Source organism: Coptis chinensis, chromosome 2 (assembly GCF_015680905.1).
Source record: "Coptis chinensis isolate HL-2020 chromosome 2, ASM1568090v1, whole genome shotgun sequence".
NCBI classification, from domain to species: domain Eukaryota; kingdom Viridiplantae; phylum Streptophyta; class Magnoliopsida; order Ranunculales; family Ranunculaceae; genus Coptis; species Coptis chinensis.
Window position 1 is genome coordinate 36,474,774 of NC_141457.1, and position 13,711 is coordinate 36,488,484.

Below are 13,711 nucleotides of genomic sequence, written 5' to 3' on the forward strand. Positions count from 1 at the left end.
TATTTCAAGTTTTAATCAATCTTTCCTTCAATATTTTCAAGTCGTTTCAATACCAACAACTAAAGCTTTCAATATTTTCATTAGCTTAAAACCAATCTAATCCATACAAGAGTCTACCTTTCTTCTTCACAACTCCCACACTCAAACTCTAAACAATTTAGGATGAACCTCACTTCTAAACAAATTCTTTTGAAGTTACCACCACTAGCTAAAACTTCAGTAAGGATGGGGAGATTCCCCGTTGAGATATTGCAGCTCCGTTGTCATGCTCTTTATATCTTTAGGCCGGCAGCAGCGCCATTTGATAAGCATAAATTTGTTGTTATGTATGCAAGACACAACACTAAACCTACACTTGTATCAATACCTTGCTCACAAAATTATGTTGTCGTATATTTTGAGCAAGAATTCGTACCCATGCCTAAACACTGGAGCATGTATGACTACGGTGCTGAATTGACTCTAAGGAAATCTATGTGAAATGGATTTGTATGGGAAGATTTTACTCTATATTTAAAATACAATTAAATAGAAATTACAATCATAAATTTAAAACTAAATTTACTTAGAGAAGATAGAGAGAGAATTGTGGAGGATTGACTCCACTCATGATTTGATCAAAGAACTATGTATCGGACATATTTTTCATTGCATCTCTAATTCTCATTGGGTTTATAGACAAACCCAAAGTCGGATTCGAGTTTCAGTCCCTAAGCTAACATGTTGAACTTACCTCTAAGAACAACCTGTTAGCATAAGGAATTGAAATGATATTTCATCTTTGAAATATCCATTCAACTCCTAACCTGTCAGTGTATCTAGTGTTTATTGGAATTTAGATTTGGCTAAGATTGAGTCGCGCGCGCTACTCTATTTGAAGATACAAACTCCTAATTTGAACGGATGCTACCATGTTACAGTAGGAAGCAATTACATGCTTGATCGTGCTGGGCAATGAACTGTAAATCCTAGTTTTATTCTGATCCTCACATGAGCTTCATCAGCCCTCCACGAGAGGGTTTCAGCTCATGATCCTAGGATTTCAGCACAAGAGATTCTAAAGAAAGTAGTGAAGAACAGGTTGAGAAGAAGAAGAAATTTTTTATCCTACTATGTAGATCACTCTATTAACAACTTACAAGGCATTCTAACTAAAACATTATATGATTTCTACATTTTTTTTTTAAAAAAAAACTAACTATCAATACAGTAAATGGAATGAGTGCTCTCTCCATTCCCTTAGTTGTCAAATTAGTGCTCCACTTAATACATTTAATGCTCTAATAATGGAGAAACCAAATAAATGGTGGGTCCACGTGCCTTTACTAGTGGTGGGTCTATGTGGGCCCAGGTGACTTTTATAACTTCACATCTTTGCGTAGAGCTCATCGCACTGATCATTTTGATATTTTACGTGTTGAGTTCGAAGTCCAGAATCATAAGATATAATCGTCAGAAGTTCTATGACTTTTCTGCATCGTTGTCTTGATTTGACCCAGAAATTATCGGTGTTGAGTACACAGGCTTTATTCTGGCCTTTTTGAGCTTCAAATGGGCTGAAATAGAATGCTTCAGGTTCAAGCGCTATTTCGTATAACGTTTTCATGCTAAAACATAGGTTTTGTTAGAATTTTTGTCGTTAACTGCTGAAACTTGTGAAATAAGCACGAAAATACAATTAATTTACATTTATTAAATACATATTCAATCAATATGTAGAGTCTCTATAGGGTTTATAACACAGTGTTGGGTGCTTATCAGTGGTCCCACCTAGAGATGATGTGGTAGAGGCCAAATGCACATAGACTAGTACTAGATTATATAATTATTAGTAGGACAGTTGGTCTTTTGAGAAAGTTTCCTACTTTCCTGGATGTTAGAGTCAGTATATCTATATCTATATATTAATGTTAAAGCTCCCACAAAAGGTATTTTTCTAGCTCTCTTAAAATTTCACGTCATCAACTCCTATTAAAATGGGAATTCCTCTCCTATTAAAAAGAAAATTTCTAGCATTTCTAATTAAAACGGGAATCATTCTCCTATTATAATGGGAATTCCTCTAGCTCCTATTGAAAAAGAAGCATCTAACACTTCTAATTAAAACGGAAATCATTCTCCTATTAAAAACAAAAATCACACTTCTAAATTACAATGGGATCCCTCCTCCAATTAAAAAACGAAAATCATTCTCCTATTATAATGCGCTTCCTCTCCTATTGAAAAAAAAAATCTAGCACTTCTAATTAAAACAGGAATCTTTCTCCTATTAAAAATGGGAATCGCACTTCCAAATTAAAACGGGATCCCTCCTCCAATTAAAAAACGGGAACCATTCTCTTATTATAATGAGAATTCCTCTCCTATTGAAAAAGAAAAATCTAGTACTTTTAATTAAAAAGAGAATCTTTTTCCTGTTAAAAATGGGAATCGCAATTCTGAATTAAAACGGGATCCCTCCTCCAATTAAAAAACGGTAATCATTCTTCTATTATAATAGGAATTCATCTCCTATTGAAAAAGAAAAATCTAGCACTTCTAATTAAAACGAGAATACTTATCCTATTAAAAACGGGAATCATACTTCTAAATTAAAATGGGATCCCTCCTCCAATTCAAAACAGGTTTTTAAAACTTAATTAAACAGTTTGTTGAGAAATTAAAACGGGTTTTAAATAATTGATTAAAACAATTTGTTAGGAAATTAAAATAGGTTAGCGACAAAAACATGAATCACGATTTGTTAGAAAATTTCTATATGTATAGTTATGACTGTTGATCAACTTTTTAAAAGAGTTGGGGCGTATGCACGGGTCTACTTTCTAATCTTAATATTAAAGCTCACACAAAGGGTATTTTTCGAGCTCTATTAAAATAACACGTCATCTCCTATTAAAACAGGAATTCCTCCCCTATTAAGAAAGGAAATTTAATCACTTATAATTAAAAAGTGAATCTTTTTACTATTAAAATGAGAATTCCTCACCTATTGAAAATGAAAAATCTAACATATCTAATGAAAATGAAAATCTTTCTCCTATTAAAACGGAAATCACACTTCTAAATTAAGCCAACTATTAAAATAGGATCCCTCTCTCAATTAAAAAATGGGTTTCTAAAACTTAATTAAAACAATTTGTTAGAATTTTTTTTTAAAAAATTAAAACTTAATTAAACGGGATCCCTCTCCCTATTAAAAAACGGATTTTTAAAACTTAATTATAACAATTACTTAATAAATTAAAATGATTTTTTAAAACTTAATTAAACGGGATCCCTCCTTCAATTAAAAAACGAGTTTTTAAAACTTAATTAAAACAATTTGTTAAGAAATTAAAACGAGTTAGGAACGAAAACAGAAATCACGATTTATTAGAAAATTTATATATGCATAGTTATGATTGTTGAGCAAGTTTTCAAAAGAGCCGGTGCGTACCCACAAGCCTACTTTTTAGTTGCACCCACAATATAGGATGTGAGTGAGCTGATGTAATAAAAGAAAAGGCTCTGGTGGTCTTCGTTGAGAAGCAGAGAAGTGTTTTCCCATATTTTTAAGTTGATTATTTCTTGTTGAATTCTTAGTAGTTACCCTGCAGTTCAGTACAAATGTTTCCTCTTAAAGATCTTTATGAAAGTTAACAATGTGATCTTTGATTTTATCCTGATCTTGAGTGAACTGCCCATCAGTAAACCATCCCCATAATTGCATTTTATTGATATCGAGTGTATCAGCCTAATTCATGACCATCAAGATGACATGTCTTCGAGACCGAGACAGCGTAAGGTAGAAGAAAGAGGGAGCACGTGATCCAGTTCGCGAATCATGTAATGGGTGCGGAATCTGGAGGGACGCGAAATCTGGAAGGGCATAGGGACTAGTGTGGTTTCAGTGACCCAAAGGGAGGCAGAATAGTGAAGGGGCATACGGGAGTACGATAACAAAGCAGCGATATATCAAGAGATAGTTGGACAATTAGTGGTCGTGGAACTAGAAAGAAGATCGTGGGATAAGGGAGCGGTTAGCGGTTAGAGATAGAGAGGTGGTTAGGAGATATATAAAAGAGGAGAACTACGGTTCGGCTTGATCCCCCAAAGAAGGGGTACGTAGGCAACCCACTCGGGTTCAGCCAGTCAGTGAGGATGAGCACTATTCCTGGAGAAAGACCTATAAGATCGGAGGTAGAGAAATGGGTTAGTACAAATGGCGCCGTCTGTGGGGACGCTCACATCACGACCACACAGTAGATTTTTAAACACAGTAGATCGATAGAGAGGATGAGGCGAAGAGGGTGGCAGCCACGAATACCCTTTGTATTCAACAACAAAGACAAGGAAAAGGCATCCTAGTTTTCTCAAGACCAGTCTTTTAGCATAAACGGTTGCACACACTCCTACTGTTATGACTGCATGGCAAAGTATGTGGCGTCGAAGATTCAAGACAATGTTATTACGATCAAGTGCCCTGAATCAAATTGCTCGGGAGCGCTAGAACTTGAATTATGTCGATCAATTTTACCAAAAGAAGTGTATGATAGGTGGGGTAATGCTCTATGTGAGTCATTGATCCTTGGTGCGCATAAGTTTTACTGTCCTTTCGAGGACTGCTTTCGGCTCTCTTGATTAAGGATGGAGGGATGGCTGTTAAAGAGTCCGAAAGTGTCCACATTCTTAGAAGAATGTTCTCATGCCCAATGTAAGGTACCTTGGCATTCTGGAATTGGCTGTGAAGAATTTCAGAAATTGAAAGAGAGTGGTGAAAGAGAAAAAGAAGATAAGTCGTATCTCATAATACTCTGATTTGATGAAGGAAACGGGTGCAAGAGGTGATGATATGGGTTGGTTTGGTTTCAGTGTGTATTGGGCTCTACTTTAGCCTCCGATTATATTTATATGAGATATGGGCCTACTTTGAATTCTTCAAAATGGTTGGATTTGTTTTCTTTATGGGTTGATATCGTGTATGGGGCTCTAGATGGGTCATTTTCTCTTAATTGAAGTTTGGCCGAATTTAGTAGTCAAGTGTCCTGGTTTAGATTCTTGATATTTAGTTGGCCGGTTTCACATGCATGCAACGCCTTGCTATGCGATTTTCAGATCTTGGCGACACGGGCTATTTGGAGGGTATTGGGCCTCTTGGCTATTTGGGATGTGGAGTAGTGTGTGGATCGTGGTAGCGGGATGGGTGTACCATCTCGGGTTTGAGCGGGATGGTAAAAAGTGGTTTGACAATCACGCCGAGTATTGCCAGAATGGTGACGGGTCTAACAAGGGGCAGCATAGTCCTCCCCCATGTGTTATGTGTGAGTTTAGTGTTTGTAGAGCGTTCAACGAAACAACATCGACAACGAGGAAGTTGGAGACAAAGGAGCAATGGGATCAATAGATTGGGGCTGAGATCAACGGCTTAGAGCGTCTGAATACGGATGGTAAGAAGATTACAAAAAATGTAGAGAGGCATACACCGCGATAGGTAACTTGTTTCTTTTACCGTCATTTACATAGTGGACGGGCGAGTAGTGACTCGGCCATCAGCCATAGTTATACTGGGAGCAAGCAAACCTTGTCCCCGTCCTTGGCAGAGATGTGTGAGGGGACATATTGGGATTGTCCCCAGACCTCGTGGTATTCCGCAAGCCTATTCGCTCTAGGAGGTCGCGGACCATGAATGAGAAACGTGGTTGTACACCTCGGGGTCAGAGGGATTATACATAGTATTGAGCATATGATCGCTGTTATTTCGTGTATACATACACTTCTGCTAAATGTCCTTCATTATATCTCACATGTTATTTGGACAATACTTGAACATGAAAGTTTCAGGTTACAGAGAAAGGGAAAGAATTGCGGTACCGTGGAACCGAGCGGAGTTTGAGCTGGTGTTGAGAGATGGATCCATCTCACCACATCTACTACCTTATTTGCATACACTATATTATCATCAAAGAGTTTACTGTCTGCATTAAATGTATATTGCATGTTATAACATTGAGTAAGACCAGAGTCGAGCCCCATACTAGCTATATGGGGAACCTCGGAGTTTTTGTTTAGTTTTTCAATTAAAAGAGAGGAAACTTATTTTTAAATATTGCAAGTGAGTTGAGGAATGATAGTTTGTGTTAAATGTTGTATCAATGAAATAGAGAGCATACTTCTTCAAATTGTTTAATGAGTATTGGGATATGAACGAAAATAACTTGGGGCAACCGAGCTTCCCCGTCTTCGCGAACCCACCAAAGAATGGGGGATGAGAGCCTTCGCGGACTAGATGTCCGAATCAAACTTGGGGGCAGATTGAGCTGCCTCTAAGCCAGAGAGCGGGGGGGATGAGCCCTTCGTGGACCGCAGATGTCCGAATCAAGCTTGGGGCAAAATGAGCTGCCTATAAGCCGTGGGCCGGAGGGATGAGCCGCCGTGGACCGCAGTATCCGAATCAAGCTTGGGGCAAAATGAGTTGCCTATAAGCCAGAGCGCGGGGGGGATGAGCCCTTCGCGGACTAGATGCCCGAATCAAACTTGGGGGCAACCCTAACAAGCTTCACAGCTGATCAAAGAAAGCGGGGGGGGGGGATGAGCCATCCGCGGACTGTATGTCCGAATCAACTTGGGGGCAACCTGATCAAGCTTCACAGCTGATCACAGACAGCGGGTGGGATGAGCCCTTCGCAAACTAGATGTCAGAATCAATCTTGGGGGCAACCCCAACAAACTTCACAGCTGATCAAAGAAAGCGTAAAAGTGTGAGCTCTTCACGGACTGTATATCTGAATCAACTTATGCAGTGAGTTCTTTGAAAGAGAGTTGATGGCGGGGATGAGACACATCACAGACATAGTAGTGAGCTATGTGAAGGAGAGTTGATGGCTGGGATGAGACACATCGCAGACATAGTGGTGAGTTATGTGAAGGAGAGTTGATGGCTGGGTTGAGACACATCGCGGACATGCTAGTGAGTTCAATAAAGGAGAGCAGGGGCAAGTAACGGTAACACGAGAGCAAACCGAGTCACTATTGATGACACCGCCTAGTTCAAGGCCATGGAAAAACAAACTGGGGGCAAGCTATCTGAATATATTCCGTGCTATCTGAGTGGAGCAGGTGGGAGGAGCCATATGTGGATCCTCTTGTCCAAAACAAGCGTTGGTTGGACACACCCTTAAACTTGTAGGGGCGAAAACCTTCAAGAGATGAGCTGAGAAAATATCAATATGAGCCAGAATGATATAAATGGAGACATATTCAAACTATTAGATAATTCGAGATGGCATAGAGCTAGTGTTAGAGGATTACACAAAATTATGAGATCACGTCATGATACTGCGAAGGTTTGGAATTCAAGGCATTATCTGAGGGACGTCAAAGGTCTTCGGGTCCACCGTCTTTGTCGACGGACCCGAGAGGGGGCATCTGTATCAGCCTAATTCATGACCATCAAGATGACATGTCTTCGAGACCGAGACAGCGTAAGGTAGAAGAAAGAGGGAGCACGTGATCCAGTCCGCGAATCATGTAAGGGGTGCGGAATCTGGAGGGACGCGAAATCTGGAGGGGCATAGGGACCAGTGTGGTTTCAGTGACCCAAAGGGAGGCAGAATAGTGAAGGGGCATACGGGAGTACGATAACAAAGCCGCGATATATCAAGAGATAGTTGGACAATTAGTGGTCATGGAACTAGAAAGAAGATCGTGGGATAAGGGAGCGGTTAGCGGTTAGAGAGAGAGAAGTGGTTAGGAGATATATAAAAGAGGAGAACTACGGTTCGGCTTGATCCCCCCGGGGTACGTAGGCAACCCACTCGGGTTCAGCCAGTCAGTGAGGATGAGCACTATTCCTGGAGAAAGACCTATAAGATCGGAGGTAGAGAAATGGGTTAGTACATCGAGCATTGGCAATTTGATGATAATAACCAGTACATCTCTCCCCCTTGCTTGCCCATTCAGTTTTAGCTCTAAGACGCATATGATGCTTTAGTTCACTTGGGTTGCACATATTTAGGTTACAAGGGAGCCGAATGGCATCAAAGGCCGGCATAGCCATCATAGGCATGCCCGACACAAATGAAAATTGATGCCTAGACATGGTTTTAGTCGGCACTGAGGCTTGCTTTCATGTACTGTGTAACCTGTGTTTGAAGGGACTCTGCAGCAATGCATGGGCGACAGTAGTCTTTCAGTGGACAGTCCACTGTGGACTGGAATAATAGTTGTACTAATTTGTGGGTTTAAGACCATCCGTTGCTTAAGTCTGCACATGGTAGAACCAACAAAAGGGACTCTAAAAGGATCTCGCGAAATGGAATCCTACTTGACATACATAGGCGGTCATCCTTCATTGTAACTGCACTAAAACTCTGAAATGGACAACACTCTGTTGCTTTTAGCCCGGCATAAGTAGACTTTTGGCGTTTTGCACTTTGCTCAAATCATTGCACCATGGCATATATAGTTCATACGCGATACGCCATAAGCACCAGAGATTTACTACTAAAATTGGATGGTATCTTGACTTGCATAGGTGCATCTCTTTTTCACTCTACCATCATAATAAGAGCTGTTTTTTTTGGTAATCTTTCTTTTTTTGGTATTCATAATAAGAGCTTGCGTTTGGCTAACCTTTTTTCCAGCTAAAAGCCTAAAAGCACGGTTAAGCGAAATTCAGTTACAAGCAGTCAATTCAAACACTGCCTAAGCATAGTAAAAAAAGTTCAGATTCAGTACTAATTCAGTAAGGATTTATTTCATTAACTCCGGATGATTTCCAATGTAAACTCGGAGAATTAATTTGGTTGAAATCTAGAATCTACATGTTATTTAAAATCTATGTAACAGTGACAAAATATCATGAACATGTCAAAAGTTGAAACACAAGCTAAGCATAGCAACAAAGTTCAGATTCAGTACCAATTCGGTAAGTATATCATTTGTGACGGAGGAATTTGAAGGAAAACTTGGAGAATTTGGTGAAATCTATGTAAAAACTGATAATTTGCTAAAATCCACTATAAAAAAAAAAAAAAAATTGCTAAAATTAATTTATAAGTTACACGGCTAACTTGGGTACTGCAGGCAATCGTGTAGCTCGAGTGTATCCAGTTAGGATTAGGTTTATGGAGTCGGCATATATTTGTTGCTATCTAATATTAAACTTCATTAGTCCTAACACTGTAACACTCCGGCCACCCCAGTCCCCAGATAATGAACGTACTACTGTCATTTAAGAAATAAGAAGCAAATATATTCTCAACTGCCATGAATAAAGGAACGAGAGTTTTAATAATGAGGAAATACTTGTCTTCTAATTTATTATTGGAATTGACAAACTAATCAACATACATATATAAATTACCAACGAAGAAAAATAACAAATGGGGATACACAAGTTGCTGGTTTAAATTACACAGTACGTTCTGCTCGTTTAGTTGATAGGTGCAACAGTTTGACGGTCAGGGTCTGAGACTCGACTTTCGTGGAATCTGGCAATGAAGGCTGAAACTTTCCTGTCTATATCTTGCTCAGCTACCCAACAATCTTTGTCGTCGTCACTTGGACGTACTTTTCGCACATTCACTGCTTCATCCAATCCCATATCATCAATTTCACGTGATCTCCTCGACTTGAATATATTGAAGATGGAAAAGAAGGAAAAAGATCTCCTGTGCCTGCCCATTGATCCTGCACAGACTTAACAAGGATGTTTTATGGGAATGTATGTGTTTCTGCGTGTTAGTTTCAAATGGCAGTATCTTGTACTTTCTTTAGCTTCAAATGTACCAAGGCTCTCAATCGATCTGCAATTTATAGTAAGAACAATGTCTTGAGTAGATCACTAGCTAGGTCCCGAATTTTGAAAGGTCGTTCTAGACAACTTTGATCAACATGAACGGTGGAGATTAATTGAAGTGGTATTTGATACCAAGTTGGTGAAAACTTTGGGAAGGAAATGAGTGATATTGTCCTCTGCTTTAACATGCAGCCTTGGTTTGTTGTTCAAATACCAACTTTTTGGCCTTTCGTACCACCTCCTTTCTACCATAATAAATATCCATCGTCGACTTTTCCTTCTGGATTACTGCCTACCAAACTAGCTTAGATAATTAGTAATATTTCTGTAATTAGGAGTGGATGGTCTTCACCTTCACTCTCGTTTCCTTTTATTGATTGCTTTTTCTTTTCTTTTACACTTTATTAAGTAAAAGTTAAGGCTAGATACAGATCGAGTGTAGACTAGTGGAACCAAGTAGTGGTTTACAGCACTAATTAAGACAATACTTTTTCCATTTTAACACAAAACTTCACTACTCAAGTTCTCCTCAAGTACCTCCAAGGCACTTAAAGTGAACTGCCTTCTTATGGAAATTATGTATTGTAGCGTAAGTAACTACTTAAAATAGAATGAACTGTATAAATTTAAAGAATGAGTTAACGTTTAACTAATAATGAGTGGATGGCTCAATGCTGAAGGGGAATCCTTTATTCCATGTGGTAGCATGTGATCAACTTTACGTACTACGAGCGTTTCATCTTACCATCTATATATCAATTTAGGGAGTGACTCTTGGGGAGGAGTAGCTTTCAAAACCATCTTGTATTTTTAATTCACAAGGAACGGGGTAGATAAAAGGTGTTCAAGTATAACTTTGACACGAAATTAAAAACAGCTATCGTAGATGAAAGGTTAAATATATTCCTGGCGCGAAATAATAAACGGTCCGACCCAACCGTAACGACCTAGTGTATATAGTGTGAACAATCTATTCATATCTCAACATAATGTATGATCAGTAAGATCGAACACCTATTGAAGTATGAACAATCATTATTCATACCTATTTGGGTTATTCATATCTCAACATAATGTATGATCAGTAAAAATACCTATTGGAGTATGAACAATAACAATCATTGTTCATACCTATTTGGGGTATGAACAATCACTGTTCATACCTCAATATAATGTATGATCAATAAGAACACCTATTGGAATATGAACAATCATTATTTATACATCAACATGAGATATGAACAATCACTGTTCATACATTAACATAATGTATGAGGTACGTTCACCTATTTGGGTATGAACGACAATCACTGTTCTTACATCAACATAAGGTATAAACACTCATTGTTCATAGCAAAACGATAGAAAAGGTAAAATCGGAAAATATTTATTTCAAATCCGGACTATTTGTTCTTACAGGTTATTTCACCCGAAAATTGTCTTTGTGAGTGATTTAATTAAAAAAAACATTGGTCCTTAGAGTAATTTGCACCCGAAAATGGGCCTTGGACCAATTTCTTTTATCAATTATATTATTTGGTTAATACGGTCACGACAACATATTTACCAAAAATATCTGCTCCATTTACTTAGGTGAGGACACTTTCTTGGCAAGCAAGCCTAGTGATGCGCGTCTACCAATACATCTCTTGATTTTCTATCATATATCACAAATATTCTGGTCAAGGAAACTAGGAAAGCAACACTTTTTCTCATCAAAGAAAGTAGTTCATTTTCCTTACAATGTATAAGGGATTTCCCCCTACTGTCCGGATGACACGTGGTTAGGAAATAACCTAAAACTACGTACTCTCGGTATGAAACGAGGACTAGCAGATCAGTTATAAGAATAAGTAAACTCGTGCTTGTTGATAAACACCCAAAACTGTAATATAAACTCCGTAGAGACATTACATATTGGTTAATTATGTGTGTAATAAATGCAAATTAATTGTATTTTCATGCTTTTGCAGATTACGACACGTAATAATGAAATTTCATAAAAAAAAAATCGGCATTTTAGCATGGAAACAAGGTGAATATGCTAATTGGAAACAAAACCTTTTTATCAAGTTCAAAATAATCCCATTAGAAGCTTAAAAAGATCATAATCAAGCCCATGAAGCCTGGTCAAAATAGTCAATTCCGGGTCAACTCTGGTCAAATCATGCAAAAAAATTAACGAAATTTCAGAAAATCATATCTTTTGACTCTGAACTCTGTTTTGGGCGTGTGACCTGTCAAAACAATCAACGCGGCAAGCTCTACGCAATGGTATATAGGTTATATCAATTGACTAGACTAGGAATTAAAACAGACCCGAACCAAGACAAAGTAAAGTTCCAAATGCTATTCATCATATCATGATCAAGTGGAAGCTTATGTAATCACCCACTTTCTCCACCTAATAAATGCACAAACCGCTCCTAATTATTTATCTTGTAATGGGAATTACTATTCACCCACTTTCTCTACTTAGATTAAATAAATTCCATTATAAAAGTAGATTACTTTGTAACCTTTGGATTGAAAATGTGAGATGTAATCTTGGTCACTCATTTCACTCCTTAATTTGTAACTATAAATAGGAGAGGTGGTGCTCTAAATAAACTTGTCAATTTAGTTGTGATTTGTGACCTTGTAGCCCTCCACTCTCTTCTTCTCTCTCTTTTAGTTTCATTTTTAGGAAAATAATTCCATAGTTTAGAAAATAAAAAAACTTCTTCTTCTTCTTCTCAACCTATTTCTCTATCTATCTACTTCTTCTTAGTAATTCAATACATCTTAGGATCATGAGCTCAAACCCTCTCTTAGGGTTAATGAAGCTCATGTGAGGAACATGTTCGATTTCTAGTGGTTGGAGTAAATTGCATGGATAGAACAAGCCTTAGTTTGCATCCTGTCACAACATGATAGTGTACGTCCAAGTTTGGAGATTGGAATGCAAGTTCGAGTAGCGCGCGCAACCCAGGTGACACTGGGACATGTTGCGTGCGCTACTCCCTTGTAGTAACAGACTTTAATTTTTGGATGGCTGGTGTAGAGTAAGACTAGGAGTTGAAGGGATATTTCAGAGATGAAATATCACTTCAATTCCTTATGCTAACAGGTTGTTCTTAGAGATAAGTTCAACGTGTTAGGGACCAAAACTCGAATTCGATTTAGGTCGTCTATGAACCCGATGAGGATTAGAGATGCAATAATGAAGACCTAGAAATTGTAGTTGATTTCACATGAGTAGATTTAACTCTCCATAATTCTTTCTCTCTCTTAAGTTTTTGTTGTGTAATTGTTTAAAAGTTAAGTTTACGTAATTTGTAAGTTAAGGTAAAAATAATCCAAGTGTAGTGTAAAAATTTCTATAAAAATCATTCTCACCACAAGGTTTCCCACGAGAATAATTCAACTCTATTGTAATAACATGCTCAATTCTTAGGTATGGGTACGAATTCTTGCTCAAGCTATACCACAACATGATTTTGTGAGCAAGGTATTGATACAAGTGTAGGTTTAGTGTTGTGTTTTACATAACAACAAATTTACAAGTTATCACTTGTCACGTAACTTTAGTGGCATATGCCAATCACATGATGAACCGCCTATGAGCAGGAGTGTCTTCCAAGTCGTTAGGAACTGATATAGACAGTTCCTGAACATAAGGAAACCCAGGAGGACATTAGTTCTTAATGATAAGAAAAAATCTTAAGAGCATATATCTTGGGAGTTATACCTCTTAGGGATAACCTTCTATCAAAAGAAGGGTGGGTTATCATAACCAAGAAGGAAACTTACAACAGATAAGATGCGATATGGATTCAGACTTCTAAGCAGAGTTAACTCCTAATAGGAAAGCAGAGTCCAAAGAATGAGGGGAATTCACGAGTAGTGAGTTAAACCACAACCCTTAGGACTCTTAAGGCTTCTCCAATATAT

General features: G+C 38.1%; 1 protein-coding gene across 1 annotated transcript; it reads right to left on the bottom strand.

The window, feature by feature from the left end:
• Window positions 1-9,251: 9,251 nt before the first annotated feature.
• On the bottom strand, window positions 9,252-10,049 carry LOC147515909 (uncharacterized). Its single transcript, XM_086594523.1, has one exon. It carries the CDS (start codon window positions 9,662-9,664, stop codon window positions 9,413-9,415), a length of 252 nt encoding a protein of 83 aa, XP_086450649.1. The 5' UTR covers window positions 9,665-10,049; the 3' UTR covers window positions 9,252-9,412.
• Between the last annotated feature and the right edge of the window lie 3,662 nt (window positions 10,050-13,711).

What these genes read in the sequence shown, in the direction of transcription:
- LOC147515909 (XM_086594523.1), bottom strand. Translation starts at nt 9,664, where the DNA reads ATGGGCAGGCACAGGAGATCTTTTTCCTTCTTTTCCATCTTCAATATA.